Source organism: Salvelinus alpinus, chromosome 7, assembly GCF_045679555.1.
Source record: "Salvelinus alpinus chromosome 7, SLU_Salpinus.1, whole genome shotgun sequence".
In the NCBI taxonomy this organism is placed as follows: domain Eukaryota; kingdom Metazoa; phylum Chordata; class Actinopteri; order Salmoniformes; family Salmonidae; genus Salvelinus; species Salvelinus alpinus.
The window spans coordinates 70,652,499-70,673,956 of NC_092092.1; the positions used below are offsets into that span (position 1 = coordinate 70,652,499).

The 21,458-nt window shown below is 46.9% G+C and overlaps 1 protein-coding gene across 5 annotated transcripts in view; it reads right to left on the reverse strand.

The window, feature by feature from the left end:
- Positions 1–21,458, reverse strand: part of LOC139581573 (protein phosphatase 3 catalytic subunit alpha-like) — a 78,933-nt gene that overhangs the window by 29,983 nt on the left and 27,492 nt on the right. For all 5 annotated transcript variants that reach the window (XR_011676251.1, XM_071411494.1, XM_071411492.1 and 2 more), the window contains 8 exons: positions 13,790–13,914; positions 13,353–13,464; positions 10,960–11,105; positions 10,381–10,520; positions 9,182–9,259; positions 7,424–7,518; positions 7,185–7,310; positions 6,636–6,719 (listed from right to left, as the gene is read on the reverse strand). Coding sequence is in view for 4 of the 5 variants with exons in the window: in XM_071411494.1 (XP_071267595.1) it covers positions 6,636–6,719; positions 7,185–7,310; positions 7,424–7,518; positions 9,182–9,259; positions 10,381–10,520; positions 10,960–11,105; positions 13,353–13,464; positions 13,790–13,914 (906 nt within the window). In the remaining variant the exon portion in view is untranslated. The remainder of the gene's footprint in view (positions 1–6,635; positions 6,720–7,184; positions 7,311–7,423; positions 7,519–9,181; positions 9,260–10,380; positions 10,521–10,959; positions 11,106–13,352; positions 13,465–13,789; positions 13,915–21,458) is intronic.

The following is a 21,458-nucleotide window of genomic DNA, read 5'->3' on the forward strand; positions in this document are numbered from 1 at the left end:
TAACTATCAATTGATACAACTGCTCAAAATGACAAGTAACTGTTGCGTTACTCTTAATGCATAGTTTTATGGAAACTGACGAACAATATTCCATGTTTAGATCATGAAAGTTTCAGGATAACGAGATCCATTGACACCAATTACCGTGGAACATGAACCAATTGGACTACATTATCTATGGATGTAATATTTCATCATCATTCTTTATCAGACACTGTTTCTATGGTCCCATATACCACTTTTCCAGACCATGTTTTCAGATTTGACATTACTGTACACTCTTTATTAGGTACACCTATCTAGTACTGGGTAGGACCCCCTTTTGCCTCCACAACAGCCTGAAATATTCACGGTGTTGTACGTTAAGAGATGCCCTTCTGCACACCACTGTTTTAAACAGCTGTTATTTGCGCATTTGTGGCCTTTCTGTTAGCTTGAATGAGTCTGGACATTCTCCTCTGAACTCTCTCATTAACAAGGTGTTTTTGCCCACAGAACTGCCGCTCACTGAATGTGTTTTGTTTATCGCACCATTCTCTGTAAACTCTAGAGACTGTAGTGTGTAACAATCCCAGGAAGGCAGCTGTTTTTGAGATGCTGGAATCACCATGTTGTGCATCAACATTCATACCACGGTCAAAGTTGCTTAGATTACGCATCTTGCCCGTTCTAATGTTTGGTCAAACAACAACTAAAGCTCTCTACTCTATATACTCTATATATTGAGTTACAGGCAGCCACATGATTCGCTGTTCGAATGTAACCTTCCTTGATGAGCTAAATCAGGTCTATAGAGCTGATGGCATGACCTATGTCATTGTGTGGGATAATGTCAAGTTCCACCATGCTCATGGTGCAAGCATGGTTTCAGGCCCATCCACAATTTACCACCCTGTACTTACCCCCATACTCTCCTTTCCTTAACCCGATTGAGGAATTTTTCTCCACATGGAGGTGGAAGAGTATATGATAGGCGCCCTCACGAACAAGCCGCCCTTCTCCAGGTCATGGATGACGCATGCAATGACATCCCGGCAAACCAGTGTCAGGCCTGGATTTGCTAAGCCCGAAGATTCTTCCCAAGATGTTTGGCTAATGAAAACATCCATTGTGATGTGGATGAGAACCTGTGGCCAAATCCACAAGACAGGGTTGATGGAAATATAGAAGTACAGTAATCAATCTTTTGTTTAGCTTTTTACAGTAAGCCAGGTGAGGAACACTGCAGTTGACCTTCAACTGTTTTTTATTTTTTGTTGCTAATTATTTTTTGCTTTGATTCAAAGAAACCAATGTTGTGATTTTATTGTATTTCATCAATAAATGTCATATTTTGTTCAATGATTCCACTGTGTCTGTAGTATTCTCTCTACTAGTTATTTTACAGTGATGTATTTACGTGTAGTAGCATAATGAAACATGTATCCCATATTTTGTACAACAATTTTTAATGATTGTATGAACAACTACACAGTGAAACTATCGGTATCTTGTGTGTGGGTGATCTAAATGAATGTTCCTATGGTATTTCATGATAAATGAGTTATTTGAACCAATGATTCTGCAAGTGCAAGGTTTCTTTAAAGATATGAATGCATAATGCAATGTTTTGAACATTGGACAGCCTGTGTTACAAGTGATGACCGTTTTGAGTTTTGTGTCTAGAGTTTTGAAAAATGACCAGGTTCTGGTTCTGAAATTAGTGCCAAAGTGATTGTTAAAAACTGTAACCTCAGACCTGCATTGTGCTCATACACATAGACCTACGCACTTGTTCACACACACACACACACACACACACACACACACACACACACACACACACACACACACACACACACACACACACACACACACACACACACACACACACACACACGCACACACGCACACACGCACACACGCACACTGAAGACAGACAGACAGACAGACAGACAGACAGACAGACAGACAGACAGACAGACAGACAGACAGACAGACAGACAGACAGACAGTAGTCTGTAGTGTGTGTATGCAAATGTGTGTCACCCTCTCTCTCTCTCCCGCCAACCCCTCTTTTTACGCTACTGCTACTCTCTGTTCATCATATATGCATAGTCACTTTAACCATACCTACATGTACATACTACCTCAATCAGCCTGACTAACCAGTGTCTGTATATAGCCTTGCTACTCTTATTTTCAAATGTCTTTTTACTGTTGTTTTATTTCTTTACTTACCTACACACACACACACAAACACACACACACACACACACACACACACACACACACACACACACACACACACACACACACACACACACACACACACACACACACACACACACACACACACACACACACACACACACACACATACATACCTTTTTTTTTCGCACTATTGGTTAGAGCCTGAAAGTAAGCATTTCACTGTAAGGTTGTATTTGACGCACGTGACAAATAAACTTTGATTTGATTTGACCTTGTTTTTGGCGTTTATCCTAAAACCCTATTCTTTCCCCATTGGGGTACGGCTGAACGGACCAGAGGTAACTCATTGGGGTACGGCTGAACAGGCCAGAGGTAACTCATTGGGGTAGGCTGAACGGACCAGAGGTAACTCATTGGGGTATGGCTGAACAGACCAGAGGTAACTCATTGGGGTAAGGCTGAACAGACCAGAGGTAACTCATTGGGGTATGGCTGAACAGACCAGAGGTAACTCATTGGGGTATGGCTGAACAGACCAGAGGTAACTCATTGGGGTATGGCTGAACAGACCAGAGGTAACTCATTGGGGTAGGCTGAACAGACCAGAGGTAACTCATTGGGGTATGGCTGAAAGGACCAGAGGTAACTCATTGGGGTATGGCTGAACAGACCAGAGGTAACTCATTGGGGTATGGCTGAACAGACCAGAGGTAACTCATTGGGGTATGGCTGAAAGGACCAGAAGTAACTCATTGGGGTACGGCTGAACAGACCAGAGGTAACTCATTGGGGTATGGCTGAACAGACCAGAGGTAACTCATTGGGGTATGGCTGAAAGGACCAGAGGTAACTCATTGGGGTACGGCTGAACAGACCAGAGGTAACTCATTGGGGTATGGCTGAACGGACCAGAGGTAACTCATTGGGGTATGGCTGAACAGACCAGAGGTAACTCATTGGGGTAGGCTGAACAGACCAGAGGTAACTCATTGGGGTACGGCTGAACAGACCAGAGGTAACTCATTGGGGTAGGCTGAACAGACCAGAGGTAACTCATTGGGGTATGGCTGAACAGACCAGAGGTAACTCATTGGGGTAGGCTGAACAGACCAGAGGTAACTCATTGGGGTACGGCTGAACAGACCAGAGGTAACTCATTGGGGTATGGCTGAACAGACCAGAGGTAACTCATTGGGGTACGGCTGAACAGACCAGAGGTAACTCATTGGGGTATGGCTGAACAGACCAGAGGTAACTCATTGGGGTATGGCTGAACAGACCAGAGGTAACTCATTGGGGTATGGCTGAACAGACCAGAGGTAACTCATTGGGGTAAGGCTGAACAGACCAGAGGTAACTCATTGGGGTATGGCTGAACAGACCAGAGGTAACTCATTGGGGTATGGCTGAACAGACCAGAGGTAACTCATTGGGGGTATGGCTGAACAGACCAGAGGTAACTCATTGGGGTATGGCTGAACAGACCAGAGGTAACTCATTGGGGTAAGGCTGAACAGACCAGAGGTAACTCATTGGGGTAAGGCTGAACAGACCAGAGGTAACTCATTGGGGTATGGCTGAACAGACCAGAGGTAACTCATTGGGGTATGGCTGAACAGACCAGAGGTAACTCATTGGGGTAGGCTGAACAGACCAGAGGTAACTCATTGGGGTATGGCTGAACAGACCAGAGGTAACTCATTGGGGTATGGCTGAACAGACCAGAGGTAACTCATTGGGGTATGGCTGAAAGGACCAGAGGTAACTCATTGGGGTATGGCTGAACAGACCAGAGGTAACTCATTGGGGTATGGCTGAACAGACCAGAGGTAACTCATTGGGGTATGGCTGAAAGGACCAGAGGTAACTCATTGGGGTACGGCTGAACAGACCAGAGGTAACTCATTGGGGTATGGCTGAACAGACCAGAGGTAACTCATTGGGGTATGGCTGAAAGGACCAGAGGTAACTCATTGGGGTACGGCTGAACAGACCAGAGGTAACTCATTGGGGTATGGCTGAACGGACCAGAGGTAACTCATTGGGGTATGGCTGAACAGACCAGAGGTAACTCATTGGGGTAGGCTGAACAGACCAGAGGTAACTCATTGGGGTACGGCTGAACAGACCAGAGGTAACTCATTGGGGTAGGCTGAACAGACCAGAGGTAACTCATTGGGGTATGGCTGAACAGACCAGAGGTAACTCATTGGGGTAGGCTGAACAGACCAGAGGTAACTCATTGGGGTACGGCTGAACAGACCAGAGGTAACTCATTGGGGTATGGCTGAACAGACCAGAGGTAACTCATTGGGGTACGGCTGAACAGACCAGAGGTAACTCATTGGGGTATGGCTGAACAGACCAGAGGTAACTCATTGGGGTATGGCTGAACAGACCAGAGGTAACTCATTGGGGTATGGCTGAACAGACCAGAGGTAACTCATTGGGGTAAGGCTGAACAGACCAGAGGTAACTCATTGGGGTATGGCTGAACAGACCAGAGGTAACTCATTGGGGTATGGCTGAACAGACCAGAGGTAACTCATTGGGGTATGGCTGAACAGACCAGAGGTAACTCATTGGGGTAAGGCTGAACAGACCAGAGGTAACTCATTGGGGTATGGCTGAACAGACCAGAGGTAACTCATTGGGGTATGGCTGAACAGACCAGAGGTAACTCATTGGGGTAGGCTGAACAGACCAGAGGTAACTCATTGGGGTATGGCTGAACAGACCAGAGGTAACTCATTGGGGTAAGGCTGAACAGACCAGAGGTAACTCATTGGGGTATGGCTGAACAGACCAGAGGTAACTCATTGGGGTACGGCTGAACAGACCAGAGGTAACTCATTGGGGTACGGCTGAACAGACCAGAGGTAACTCATTGGGGTACGGCTGAACAGACCAGAGGTAACTCATTGGGGTATGGCTGAACAGACCAGAGGTAACTCATTGGGGTATGGCTGAACAGACCAGAGGTAACTCATTGGGGTATGGCTGAACAGACCAGAGGTAACTCATTGGGGTATGGCTGAACAGACCAGAGGTAACTCATTGGGGTATGGCTGAACAGACCAGAGGTAACTCATTGGGGTACGGCTGAACAGACCAGAGGTAACTCATTGGGGTAGGCTGAACAGACCAGAGGTACCTCATTGGGGTAGGCTGAACAGACCAGAGGTACCTCATTGGGGTAGGCTGAACAGACCAGAGGTAACTCATTGGGGTAAGGCTGAACAGACCAGAGGTAACTCATTGGGGTATGGCTGAACAGACCAGAGGTAACTCATTGGGGTATGGCTGAACAGACCAGAGGTAACTCATTGGGGTATGGCTGAACAGACCAGAGGTAACTCATTGGGGTAAGGCTGAACAGACCAGAGGTAACTCATTGGGGTATGGCTGAACAGACCAGAGGTAACTCATTGGGGTACGGCTGAACAGACCAGAGGTAACTCATTGGGGTAAGGCTGAACGGACCAGAGGTAACTCATTGGGGTACGGCTGAACAGACCAGAGGTAACTCATTGGGGTACGGCTGAACAGACCAGAGGTAACTCATTGGGGTAGGCTGAACAGACCAGAGGTAACTCATTGGGGTATGGCTGAACAGACCAGAGGTAACTCATTGGGGTATGGCTGAACAGACCAGAGGTAACTCATTGGGGTACGGCTGAACAGACCAGAGGTAACTCATTGGGGTAAGGCTGAACAGACCAGAGGTAACTCATTGGGGTAGGCTGAACGGACCAGAGGTAACTCATTGGGGTATGGCTGAACAGACCAGAGGTAACTCATTGGGGTAGGCTGAACGGACCAGAGGTAACTCATTGGGGTAAGGCTGAACAGACCAGAGGTAACTCATTGGGGTAGGCTGAACGGACCAGAGGTAACTCATTGGGGTATGGCTGAACAGACCAGAGGTAACTCATTGGGGTAGGCTGAACGGACCAGAGGTAACTCATTGGGGTAAGGCTGAACAGACCAGAGGTAACTCCTTGGGGTATGGCTGAACGGACCAGAGGTAACTCATTGGGGTATGGCTGAACAGACCAGAGGTAACTCCTTGGGGTATGGCTGAACGGACCAGAGGTAACTCATTGGGGTAGGCTGAACGGACCAGAGGTAACTCATTGGGGTAGGCTGAACGGACCAGAGGTAACTCATTGGGGTATGGCTGAACAGACCAGAGGTAACTCATTGGGGTAGGCTGAACGGACCAGAGGTAACTCATTGGGGTAGGCTGAACGGACCAGAGGTAACTCATTGGGGTAGGCTGAACGGACCAGAGGTAACTCATTGGGGTATGGCTGAACGGACCAGAGGTAACTCATTGGGGTAGGCTGAACGGACCAGAGGTAACTCATTGGGGTAGGCTGAACGGACCAGAGGTAACTCATTGGTTTTTAGGACTACAAGCTCTATAAAGGTATGATTACCATCATAGACCTCTTCCTCTCCATCATTCTCCATGAGCTCATCATCTGAACAGATACTGAGAACATTCACCAGCATCTCTGTCACTGTGGAAAGATAGAGACAGAGACAGAGAGACAGAGACAGACAGCGAGACATCTGTAATGTCTTTATTCTTTTGGAACTTCTGTGAGTGTAATGTTTATTGTTCATTTTTATTGTTTATTTCACTTTTGTATATTATCTACTTCACTTGCTTTGGCAATGTTAACATATGTTTCCCATGCCAATAAAGCCCATGAATTGAATTGAATTGAATTGAATTGAGAGAGAGAGAGAGAGAGAGATATAGAGAGAGAGAGAGAGATAGAGAGAAAGAGAGAGAAAGAGAGAGATAGAGAGAGATAGAGAGAGATAGAGAGATAGAGAGAGAGAGAGATAGAGAGAGATAGAGAGATAGAGAGAGAGAGAGAGATAGAGAGAGAGACAGGCAAAGACAGAGACACAATAGAGAACATATTCAGAGAACATATTATTTTGGTGTTTGTAATACGTGTAGTCGTTGTTCCCACCTTTCTCTCCAACAAAGGGCAGGGACCAGGTGAACACATCCATGAAGTTGGGCAGCCAGTAGGGATGAGGGGAACAGTTGAACTGGCGGATGTTCATCACGTTGTTCTCATACTTCAGAACCGCCGCTGTGAGAGAACCAAAGAGGGTAGGCCTGTTACACACTCATAGCCTACTGGTGTGTGTGTGTGTGTGTGTGTGTGCGTGCGTGCGTGCGTGCGTGCGTGTGTGTGTCTCTGACCTTTGTTGTTGTAGACGTCCAGGTAGTTAGGTGCTGAGAAGATGGTGATGAGGGAGGGAAAGCCTGTAGTCTGACTCTTTCTGTACATCCGGTACCTGAACAGGGACGCAGTCAGGGAATCCAGATTAGGATTAGGGTTAGGATTCCATAGATTGGGGTTCAACATTAAGGGGTGTAGGGTTAAAGATATGGTTGTTGTGTGGTTAAGGTTAGACTTGACTATGGATAACTGTGTTTAGAAATGGAATGATTTGATTATGAAACCTGACGCTGCTGTTTTGGTTGACTGAACTGTTTGTGTTGACATAACAACCCCTATCACCTATTAACCCACATCCCCACCCCCCAAACACTTAACCCACACCCCCACCCCCCAAACACTTAACCCACATCCCCACCCCCCAAACACTTAACCCACACCCCCACCCCCCAAACACTTAACCCACACCCCCACCCCCCAAACACTTAACCCACACCCCCACCCCCCAAACACTTAACCCACATCCCCACCCCCCAAACACTTAACCCACACCCCCACCCCCCAAACACTTAACCCACACCCCCACCCCCCAAACACTTAACCCACATCCCCACCCCCCAAACACTTAACCCACACCCCCACCCCCCAAACACTTAACCCACACCCTCACCCCCCAAACACTTAACCCACATCCCCACCCCCCAAACACTTAACCCCCACCCCCCAAACACTTAACCCACACCCCCACCCCCCAAACACTTAACCCACATCCCCACCCCCCAAACACTTAACCCACACCCCCACCCCCCAAACACTTAACCCACACCCCCACCCCCCAAACACTTAACCCACATCCCCAGCCCCCAAACACTTAACCCACACCCCCACCCCCCAAACACTTAACCCACACCCCCACCCCCCAAACACTTAACCCACACCCCCACCCCCCAAACACTTAACCCACATCCCCAACCCCCAAACACTTAACCCACATCCCCAACCCCCAAACACTTAACCCCCACCCCCACCCCCCAAACACTTAACCCACACCCCCACCCCCCAAACACTTAACCCACATCCCCAACCCCCAAACACTTAACCCCCACCCCCACCCCCCAAACACTTAACCCACACCCCCACCCCCCAAACACTTAACCCCCACCCCCCAAACACTTAACCCACATCCCCACCCCCCAAACACTTAACCCACATCCCCAGCCCCCAAACACTTAACCCACACCCCCACCCCCCAAACACTTAACCCACATCCCCACCCCCCAAACACTTAACCCACATCCCCACCCCCCAAACACTTAACCCACACCCCCACCCCCCAAACACTTAACCCACACCCCCACCCCCAAACACTTAACCCCCACCCCCCAAACACTTAACCCCCACCCCCCCACCCCCCAAACACTTAACCCACACCCCCACCCCCCAAACACTTAACCCACACCCCCACCCCCCAAACACTTAACCCCCACCCCCCAAACACTTAACCCCCACCCCCCCACCCCCCAAACACTTAACCCACACCCCCACCCCCCACCCCCCAAACACTTAACCCACACCCCCACCCCCCAAACACTTAACCCCCACCCCCCAAACACTTAACCCACATCCCCAGCCCCGGATCAACACACACTGGGGTGGACAGGTGAATGTTTTCAAACATAATACATTAAGTTAGAGTTTACTGTCACTATGTCACTCACCATGTGAAGAATAGCACAGTGTTTTGTCAATAACCAAAGAAAAAGTAGGGCTTCTCTTACCCAGAATCTTGCGCTTCATGTGCTCTGATGACTGACAACAAGTTGTTGGTCTGTAGAAACTCACACACTGCAGGGTAACTGGAGAGAGAGAGAGATTTCATTCTGAACAACCCTGCATTATATCAGACTAGGATAGTAGGCCTACTCTGAAACAGTTTACATTGAATGACCACCAGGGGTCATCATTGAGCCCAAAATGAACAGCAGAACCAGATCTAGTAGGAGGGCAGTGTATGTTTCTCTCAGTAGACTGGTGTAGGCTCCATATTGTATAGCACCATATTATGACAACAGTCTCAACTATCCATCACTCCAATCCTCTGGTCTCTCAATTTATTCATCTCTTTTTTCTCCCTCACTCCCTGTCTCTCTCAAGCTCTTTTTTCCTCACTGTGTCTTAATATCAATCCCCAATCTAGCAGTAGTAGCCAGTCGTCATGGAAACAGAACGGTGCAGTCTCCCTAGGGATTGTGGGATGTTTTTTGTTTTTTTATATAAAATGTTTACAAAATGTACATCAATGTATGTACAAAGATTTTACCATATCCCAAGCCCTCCCTCCACACACCTCAGTCTACCCACCTTGATTCCCTCCAAACCACTCACCCCAACCCCCTCCAAGCCACCCACCCCAATCACCCCATATACCTAACCTACCCCACCCCCTCCCTCAGTTCGGTCCTAGAAAACAACAATTGTACAGAGATATCACAACAAATAAACAAACAAAGAAAAATACAGGGGGAAAAAATCCTTTGTCTCACATACAAACAACTCAACATACAAGATACAGTACATATACAAAAAGTGGAGCAACAAAAACAGAAACAAATAATTCAATAAATGATCAGTAAACCTTCGACAAACTTGTTTGGACTGGATATATTATATTGATTATATTGATGACTGTACCTATGACTGCTGGGAATACCTACTGGGAAACCTTAAAGCAGTGGGATATGGTTTAAGCTGAAATATGTGTGAGTGGTTCTACAGCTGTACAAATCCCAATTAGTCTTTGGTTGTTGTATCTCTGAAGCAGCTTGTAGTCTACCAGTACAACATGTTTCCATCTCACCTCCAGTACGTTGTTCCTCACCTTTCCCCTGTATATCACACCTAAAGATGCACCAGATGTGAGTGTGTGTGTATCCGTATTGGTGTCTGTGTGCGTTGTCATGTTAAAACATGTGTTTACCTGTAGAAGTAGGAGCAGCCTCTGACTGTGTTGTGGCCAAAGTACTCTTGCGTCTTCTCGTTGCCAAAGTCTTCGAGTGGGTCGGCCCACAGCAGGTCACACATGGGCCCGAAAGCTGGAGGCTCCTTGAACCTGTCCAACTGGATTACAGAGACAACGACAACACAACAGATGCATTCACTGTATAGATACAATATATTCCTATCTACACAAGAGATAACCAGAACACAGGGATAACAGAACCTGTTCAACAGGACTAGAGAAAGAAACGAGAGAGAGAGAGAGAGAGAGAGAGAGAGAGAGAGAGAGAGAGAGAGAGAGAGAGAGAGAGAGAGAGAGAGAGAGAGAGAGAGAGAGAGAGAGAGAGAGAGAGAGAGAGAGAGAGAGAGAGAGAGAGAGAGAGAGAGAGAGAGAGAGAGAGAGAGAGAGAGAGAGAGAGAGAGAGAGAGAGAGGACAGCATGTACTGTACAGGAAGTGGAGTCAAAACAAGGGTTGAATCTCCATGGTAACCAGGGCATTGACAGTGTGTTTGTGTGTTATAAAAAACATTTACAATACAGTGGGCGTTGTGTCTGAACCTTTTTGATGTCGTCGAGCGTGTGGATCTCTGGCGAGAGCCCTCCATGGACACACAGGAACTGCTGGTTCATCAGAGCAGCCAGCGGCAGGCAGTCAAACGCATCCATACACGAGTCATACACCTGCTCTGAGTACTTTATCTTACCTGAAAAGGGGGAGGGGAGAGAGAGGATGGGGGCAGAGTGAAAGGACAGGGGGTGACAGAGAGAGAGAGAGACGGAGAGAGAAACAGAGAGAGAGGGAGAGAGATAGCGAGAAAGAAAGAAAGAGAAAGTGAGAGGGAGAGGGAGAGAGAGAGAGAGATGGAGAGAGTAAATCAAAACACCATGGTGAAGTAGCCAAGCACTATAGGCCAGTAGCCAAACTATGCTGTGTATGTGTGTGCTTTTGTACATGTGTACAGTATGTGTGTGTACACGTGTACAGTATGTGTGTGTACATGTGTACAGTATGTATGTGTACATGTGTACAGTATGTGTGTGTACTGTACAGTATGTGTGTGTGTGTGTACATGTGTAGAATATATGTGTGTACATGTGTACAGTATGTGTATGTAATGTACAGTGTGTGTATGTGCACTGTACAGTATGTGTGTGTACATGTGTACAGTATGTGTGCGTACATGTGTACAGTATGTGTGTACACAGGTACAGTATGTGTGTGTACTGTACAGTATGTGTGTACATGTGTACACTATGTGTGTGTGTGTACTGTACAGTATGTGTGTGTGTGTACATGTGTACAGTATGTGTGTGTACTGTACAGTATGTGTGTGTGTGTATATGTGTACAGTATATGTGTGTACAGTATGTGTGTGTATATGGGTACAGTATATGTGTGTACAGTACCTGTGTGTATATGTGTACAGTATATGTGTACAGTATGTGTGTGTACAGTACGTGTGTGTATATGGGTACAGTATATGTGTGTACAGTACGTGTGTGTATATGGGTACAGTATATGTGTGTACAGTACGTGTGTGTATATGGGTACAGTATATGTGTGTACAGTACGTGTGTGTATATGGGTACAGTATATGTGTGTACAGTACGTGTGTGTATATGGGTACGGTATGTGTGTGTACAGTATGTGTGTGTATATGTGTGTACAGTACGTGTGTGTATATGGGTACAGTATATGTGTGTACAGTACGTGTGTGTATATGGGTACAGTATATGTGTGTACAGTACGTGTGTGTACAGTATGTGTGTGTATATGTGTGTACAGTACGTGTGTGTATATGGGTACAGTATATGTGTATACAGTATGTGTGTGTATATGTGTGTACAGTACGTGTGTGTATATGGGTACAGTATGTGTGTGTACAGTATGTGTGTGTATATGGGTACAGTATGTGAGTGTGTTTGTCAGAGAGATTATTAATGTAGAGAGAGATCATCAATACCATTTCACCAGCCTCTCTCTCTCTCTCCCTCCCTCTCTCTCTCTCTCTCTCGCTCTCCCTCCCTCCCTCTCTCTCTCTCTCTCTCTTCCTCCCTCCCTCCCTCTTTCTCTCTCTCTCTCTTTCTCTCTCTCTCACACACACACACAGCAGATAGTAATTGAGGGCGCCCGCTATTCGCCATAAGCATCAGGGGAAATTAGACTCCTCGTCCCCTGGCCAATCACACACAGCAGACTACGTCTCTGGGCCAATCATTAAGGGCCAAATTAATTTCCTTCTAATCACCTGTTCTCTGTTCTCGGAGAGACAGAGGGGAGGATGGATGGATGAGAGGATGGAATGAGCGTTGGATGAGAAATGGATGTGAGAGATGGAACAACGGAGAAGCGAGGACACTAGTATTAAGGGAGGGGAGGAAAGGGAGGAGAACACACCCACTGGACACACACTGGTTGAATCAACGTTTCTACTTCATTTCAATGAAATTATGTTGAACCAACGTGGAATAGACTCTTAGAAAAAAAGGTGCTTTCTAGAACCTAACATGGTTGGGGCTCCCGAGTGGTGCAGCGGTCTAAAGTGCTGCATCTCAGTGCTAGAGGCGTCACTACAGATCCTGGTTCATTTCTAGGCTGTATCACAAACGGATGTGATTGGGAGTCCCATAGGGCGGGGCACAATTGGCCCAGCGTCATCCGGGTTAGGGTTTGGCCGGGGTAGGCCGTCATTGTAAATAAGAATTTGTTCTTAACTGACTTGCCTAGTTAAATAAAGGTTAAATAAATAAAATAAAACAATAAAAAATGTCCTCATAGAAGAACCCTTTGGGGTTCCATGAAGAACCCTCTCCACAAAGGGTTCTACATGGAACCTAAAAGGGTTCTACCTAAAACCAAAAAGGGTTCTAACTGGAACCAAAAAGGTATCTCCTATGTGGATAGCCAAAGACGTTGAATTGAAGTCTGTGCTCAGTGGGCAAATACTCACATTCAGTTTTGAAAGTGAAATATTCTGTCAGGTGTCTACATTCATGGTTTCCCCGTAGAAGAAATAACGTCTTCGGGTAGAGGATTTTCAACGACCACAGATACAACACACACTGAGAGAGGAGAGAGAGGACACAGAAAGATCTGTTAGTAACAGTACGGCACAGAGGAAAAAATGACCAGTTAGCTACTCACTTGATGCCAGGCTCAAAGTCCTAGATTCAAAGCTACCTGGCTAAACACTTCCTAGTATGCAGAAAGTAATGTGCCTTTAGGAAAGTATGCAGTAGCTAGTGTGCACTAGATAGTGTGCCTCTATGAAATATGCTGTAGGTATTGTGTCCCTAGGTAGTATGCACTAGATAGTGTGGACTAGGTAGTGTGCACAAGATAGTGTGGACTAGATAGTGTGCACTAGGTACTGTAGTGTGCCCTCACCTCAATACTGAAGTAGCCCCGGTCCACGTAGTCCCCTAGGAAGAGGTAGCGTGTCGTCGCGGGGGAACCGCCCACCTCAAACAGCTTCATCAGGTCAAAGAACTGACCGTGGATGTCTCCACACACTGAAACACAATGTTACAACAACGTTACACTCATAGAAGTGGACATTAGAATCCTTCTAGTAATTTGAAGGGTCTCTATGCTTAGACTAACATACAACCTCAAACACAACAATGTTAAACACACAACCTCAGTACTACATAATCACATTCCTAATACTTTAGTTTCATCTAGTCTTACAATAGATGCCAACCTGAGTATAATACTTTAGTTTCATCTAGTCTTACAATAGATGCCAACCTGAGTATAATACTTTAGTTTCATCTAGTCTTACAATAGATTACAACCTGAGTATATTCCAACCAGTCTCTGGAAGTGACAACAAAGCAGAAAGGTAAACATCAACCCTTTCTCATATTTTTCAAGTAAATTCCATGAAAATGTAAATTGTCAAATAAAAAAAGCCCTACTCTGACAGTGGCACAACCCCCACTACACTCACTCCTTTCTGTCATATGTTCCTACAGAACAAACAGCATAGAGCGTTAGGGAGAAGCGTAATGGCTGGTGTCTGTCTGTCTGTGTGAAGCCTGCCTCCAGCCTGCCTACCACCTCTTCTCTCTAGGGACTAGCAGTAACTGTGAAAACCATAGAGTAGCTAGCTACTGTCTCTTCTCTCACTGTGTGTGTGGGATGTGTGCTATCATGGAATTATTTTACAGCTAGCGTTTCCATGGAGAAAGACACACACCAAAGCTAGCCAGTAGATACACAAGTCAAAACTAAAACAGAGCTTTTCCGCTGGTATTTTTAATGTAGGCTACAGGCAGCGGCACAAGACCATTCTCTCTTTCTCCTCTTTCATTGTCCCTCTCTCTATTTATCTGCCAAACCATCTTCTGTTCCTCCGTCAGCATCTCTCTACCTCCCGTTCCCCCGTCCCATCACTCTCTCAATTCAATTCAGTTCACCATATTATTGGCAAGGAGATTGTTTTGTAGATATTGACAAAGTACTGCTATTATTGAGAAAATCTGAAGGCGATTGATTCCATTAAGTGACATTTGGCACAACAGTTATGATTAAGCCAAAAACAATTATTCATTATGTACACTCATTATGTACATTCATTATGTACATTCATTATGTACATTCATTATGTACATTCATTATGTACACTCATTATGTACATTCATTATGTACATTCATTGTTCTACATTCATTATGTACATTCATTATGTACATTCATTATGTACATTCATTATGTACACTCATTATGTACATTCATTATGTACACTCATTATGTACATTCATTATGTACATTCATTATGTACATTCATTATGTACATTCATTTGAATTATAATCTCTCTTTAACCATCCCTCCCCCTCTCTTTAACCCTACCTCCCCCTCTCTTTAACCCTCCCTCTCCCTCTGTTTAACCCTCCCTCCCCCTCTCTTTAACCCTACCTCCCCCTCTCTTTAACCCTCCCTCTCCCTCTATTTAACCCTACCTCCCCCTCTCTTTAACCCTTCCTCCCCCTCTCTTTAAACCTACGTCCACCTCTCTTTAACCCTACCTCCCCCTCTCTTTAACCCTACCTCCCCCTCTCTTTAACCCTACCTCCCCCTCTCTTTAACCCTACCTCCCGCTCTCTTTAACCCTACGTCCACCTCTCTTTAACCCTACCTCTCCCTCTATTTAACCCTACCTCCCCCTCTCTTTAACCCTACCTCCCCCTCTCTTTAACCCTACCTCCCCCTCTCTTTAACCCTCCCTCTCCCTCTCTTTAACCCTACTTCCACCTCTCTTTAACCCTACCTCCCCCTCTCTTTAACTCTACCTCCCCCTCACTTTAACCCTACCTCCCCCTCTATTTAGCCCTACCTGTCCCTCTATATAACCCTACATCTCCCTCCATTTAACACTACCTCTCTTTAACCCTACCTCCAACTCTATTTAACTCAACCTCTCCCTCTATTTAACCCCAACTCTCTTTAACCCTACCTCCCACTCTATTTAACCCTACCTCTCCCTCGATTTAACCCTACCTCCCCCCCTCTTTAACCCTACCTCCCCTTCTCTTTAACCCTACCTCCCCCTCTCTTTAACCCTACCTATCCCTCTATTTAACCCTACCTCTCCCTCTCTTTAACCCTACCTCCCCTTCTCTTTAACCCTACCTCCCCCTCTCTTTAACCCTACCTATCCCACTATTTAACCCTAACTCTCCTTAACCCTACCTCCCCCTCTCTTTAACCCTACCTTCCCCCTCTCTTTAACCCTACGTCCACCTCTCTTTAACCCTACGTCCCCCTGTATTTAACCCCAACTCTCTTTAACCCTACCTCCCACTCTATTTAACTAAATCTCTACCTCTATTTAACCCTAACTCTCTTTAACCCTACCTCCCACTCTCTTTAACCCTACCTCCTCTCTATTTAACCCTACCTCCACCTCTCTTTAACCCTACCTCCCCCTCTCTTTAACCCTACCTCCCCCTCTCTTTAACCCTACCACCCCCTCTCTTTAACCCTACCTCCCCCTCTCTTTAACCCTACGTCCACCTCTCTTTAACCCTACCTCCCCCTCTCTTTAACCCTACCTCCCCCTCTCTTAAACCCTACCTCCCCCTCTCTTTAACCCTACCTCCCCCTCTCTTTAACCCTCCCTCTCCCTCTCTTTAACCCTACTTCCACCTCTCTTTAACCCTACCTCCCCCTCTCTTTAACTCTACCTCCCCCTCACTTTAACCCTACCTCCCCCTCTATTTAGCCCTACCTGTCCCTCTATATAACCCTACATCTCCCTCCATTTAACACTACCTCTCTTTAACCCTACCTCCAACTCTATTTAACTCAACCTCTCCCTCTATTTAACCCCAACTCTCTTTAACCCTACCTCCCACTCTATTTAACCCTACCTCTCCCTCGATTTAACCCTACCTCCCCCTCTCTTTAACCCTACCTCCCCCCCTCTTTAACCCTACCTCCCCTTCTCTTTAACCCTACCTCCCCCTCTCTTTAACCCTACCGATCCCTCTATTTAACCCTACCTCCCCCTCTCTTTAACCCTACCTCCCTTCTCTTTAACCCTACCTCCCTTCTCTTTAACCCTACCTCCCCCTCTCTTTAACCCTACCTATCCCACTATTTAACCATAACTCTCCTTAACCCTACCTCCCCCTCTCTTTAACCCTACCTTCCCCCTCTCTTTAACCCTACGTCCACCTCTCTTTAACCCTACCTCTCCCTCTCTTTAACCCTACGTCCCCCTGTATTTAACCCCAACTCTCTTTAACCCTACCTCCCACTCACTTTAACCCTACCTGCCACTCTCTTTAACCCTACCTCCCACTCTCTTTAACCCTACCTCCTCCCTATTTAACCCTACCTCCACCTCTCTTTAACCCTACCTCGCCCTCTCTTTAACCCTACCTCCTCTCTATTTAACCCTACCTCTCCCTCTATTTAACCCTACCTCCCCCTCTCTTTAACCCTACCTCCCCCTCTCTTTAACCCTTCCTCCCCCTCTCTTTAACCCTACGTCCACCTCTCTTTAACCCTACCTCCCCCTCTCTTTAACCCTACCTCCCCCTCTCTTTAACCCTACCTCCCCCTCTCTTTAACCCTACCTCCCGCTCTCTTTAACCCTACGTCCACCTCTCTTTAACCCTACCTCTCCCTCTATTTAACCCTACCTCCCCCTCTCTTTAACCCTACCTCCCCCTCTCTTTAACCCTACCTCCCCCTCTCTTTAACCCTCCCTCTCCCTCTCTTTAACCCTACTTCCACCTCTCTTTAACCCTACCTCCCCCTCTCTTTAACTCTACCTCCCCCTCACTTTAACCCTACCTCCCCCTCTATTTAGCCCTACCTGTCCCTCTATATAACCCTACATCTCCCTCCATTTAACACTACCTCTCTTTAACCCTACCTCCAACTCTATTTAACTCAACCTCTCCCTCTATTTAACCCCAACTCTCTTTAACCCTACCTCCCACTCTATTTAACCCTACCTCTCCCTCGATTTAACCCTACCTCCCCCTCTCTTTAACCCTACCTCCCCCCCTCTTTAACCCTACCTCCCCTTCTCTTTAACCCTACCTCCCCCTCTCTTTAACCCTACCGATCCCTCTATTTAACCCTACCTCCCCCTCTCTTTAACCCTACCTCCCTTCTCTTTAACCCTACCTCCCTTCTCTTTAACCCTACCTCCCCCTCTCTTTAACCCTACCTATCCCACTATTTAACCATAACTCTCCTTAACCCTACCTCCCCCTCTCTTTAACCCTACCTTCCCCCTCTCTTTAACCCTACGTCCACCTCTCTTTAACCCTACCTCTCCCTCTCTTTAACCCTACGTCCCCCTGTATTTAACCCCAACTCTCTTTAACCCTACCTCCCACTCACTTTAACCCTACCTGCCACTCTCTTTAACCCTACCTCCCACTCTCTTTAACCCTACCTCCTCCCTATTTAACCCTACCTCCACCTCTCTTTAACCCTACCTCGCCCTCTCTTTAACCCTACCTCCTCTCTATTTAACCCTACCTCTCCCTCTATTTAACCCTACCTCCCCCTCTCTTTAACCCTACCTCCCCCTCTCTTTAACCCTTCCTCCCCCTCTCTTTAACCCTACGTCCACCTCTCTTTAACCCTACCTCCCCCTCTCTTTAACCCTACCTCCCCCTCTCTTTAACCCTACCTCCCCCTCTCTTTAACCCTACCTCCCGCTCTCTTTAACCCTACGTCCACCTCTCTTTAACCCTACCTCTCCCTCTATTTAACCCTACCTCCCCCTCTCTTTAACCCTACCTCCCCCTCTCTTTAACCCTACCTCCCCCTCTCTTTAACCCTCCCTCTCCCTCTCTTTAACCCTACTTCCACCTCTCTTTAACCCTACCTCCCCCTCTCTTTAACTCTACCTCCCCCTCACTTTAACCCTACCTCCCCCTCTATTTAGCCCTACCTGTCCCTCTATATAACCCTACATCTCCCTCCATTTAACACTACCTCTCTTTAACCCTACCTCCAACTCTATTTAACTCAACCTCTCCCTCTATTTAACCCCAACTCTCTTTAACCCTACCTCCTACTCTATTTAACCCTACCTCTCCCTCGATTTAACCCTACCTCCCCCCCTCTTTAACCCTACCTCCCCTTCTCTTTAACCCTACCTCCCCCTCTCTTTAACCCTACCTATCCCTCTATTTAACCCTACCTCTCCCTCTCTTTAACCCTACCTCCCCTTCTCTTTAACCCTACCTCCCCCTCTCTTTAACCCTACCTATCCCACTATTTAACCCTAACTCTCCTTAACCCTACCTCCCCCTCTCTTTAACCCTACCTTCCCCCTCTCTTTAACCCTACGTCCACCTCTCTTTAACCCTACGTCCCCCTGTATTTAACCCCAACTCTCTTTAACCCTACCTCCCACTCTATTTAACTAAATCTCTACCTCTATTTAACCCTAACTCTCTTTAACCCTACCTCCCACTCTCTTTAACCCTACCTCCTCTCTATTTAACCCTACCTCCACCTCTCTTTAACCCTACCTCCCCCTCTCTTTAACCCTACCTCCCCCTCTCTTTAACCCTACCACCCCCTCTCTTTAACCCTACGTCCACCTCTCTTTAACCCTACCTCACCCTCTCTTTAACCCTACCTCCCCCTCTCTTTAACCCTACCTCCCCCTCTCTTTAACCCTACGTCCACCTCTCTTTAACCCTACCTCCCCCTCTCTTTAACCCTACCTCCCCCTCTCTTAAACCCTACCTCCCCCTCTCTTTAACCCTACCTCCCCCTCTCTTTAACCCTCCCTCTCCCTCTCTTTAACCCTACTTCCACCTCTCTTTAACCCTACCTCCCCCTCTCTTTAACTCTACCTCCCCCTCACTTTAACCCTACCTCCCCCTCTATTTAGCCCTACCTGTCCCTCTATATAACCCTACATCTCCCTCCATTTAACACTACCTCTCTTTAACCCTACCTCCAACTCTATTTAACTCAACCTCTCCCTCTATTTAACCCCAACTCTCTTTAACCCTACCTCCCACTCTATTTAACCCTACCTCTCCCTCGATTTAACCCTACCTCCCCCTCTCTTTAACCCTACCTCCCCCCCTCTTTAACCCTACCTCCCCTTCTCTTTAACCCTACCTCCCCCTCTCTTTAACCCTACCGATCCCTCTATTTAACCCTACCTCCCCCTCTCTTTAACCCTACCTCCCTTCTCTTTAACCCTACCTCCCCCTCTCTTTAACCCTACCTATCCCACTATTTAACCATAACTCTCCTTAACCCTACCTCCCCCTCTCTTTAACCCTACCTTCCCCCTCTCTTTAACCCTACGTCCACCTCTCTTTAACCCTACCTCTCCCTCTCTTTAACCCTACGTCCCCCTGTATTTAACCCCAACTCTCTTTAACCCTACCTCCCACTCTCTTTAACCCTACCTGCCACTCTCTTTAACCCTACCTCCCACTCTCTTTAACCCTACCTCCTCCCTATTTAACCCTACCTCCACCTCTCTTTAACCCTACCTCGCCCTCTCTTTAACCCTACCTCCTCTCTATTTAACCCTACCTCCTCTCTATTTAACCCTACCTCCCCCTCTCTTTAACCCTACCTCCCCCTCTCTTTAACCCTACCTCTCCCTCTCTTTAACCCTACGTCCCCCTGTATTTAACCCCAACTCTCTTTAACCGTACCTCCCACTCTATTTAACTAAACCTCTCCCTCTATTTAGCCCTAACTCTCTTTAACCCTACCTTCCACTCTCTTTAACCCTACCTCACACTCTATTTAACTAAACCTCTCCCTCCATTTAACACCAACTCTCTTTAAACCCTACCTCCCACTCTCTTTAACCCTACCTCCCCATCTCTTTAGCCCTACCTCCCCCTCTCTTTAACCCTACCTCCCCCTCTCTTTAACCCTACCTATCCCTCTATTTAACTCTACCTCTCCCTCTATTTAACCCTACCTCCCCCACTACTTAACCCTAACTCTCCTTAACTCTACATCTCCCTCTCTTTAACCCTAACTCTCCCTCTATTTAACCCTACTTCCCACTCTCTTTAACCCAACCTTCCCTCTTTTAACACTACATCTCTTTAACCCTACCTCCACCTCTATTAAACACTACACCTCCATCTCCTTAACCCTACCTCCCCCTCTCTTTAACCCTACCTCCCCCTCTCTTTAACCCTACCTATCCCTCTAACTCTACATCTCCCTCTCTTTAACCCTAACTCTCCCTCTCTTTAACCCGAACTCTCTTTAACTCTACCTCTCCCTCTCTTTAACCCTTCCTCCCACTCTCTTTAACCCTACCTCCCCCTCTCTTTAACCCTACGTCCACCTCTCTTTAACCCTACCTCCCCCTCTCTTTAACCCTACCTCCCCCTCTCTTAAACCCTACCTCCCCCTCTCTTTAACCCTACCTCCCCCTCTCTTTAACCCTCCCTCTCCCTCTCTTTAACCCTACTTCCACCTCTCTTTAACCCTACCTCCCCCTCTCTTTAACTCTACCTCCCCCTCACTTTAACCTTACCTCCCCCTCTATTTAGCCCTACCTGTCCCTCTATATAACCCTACATCTC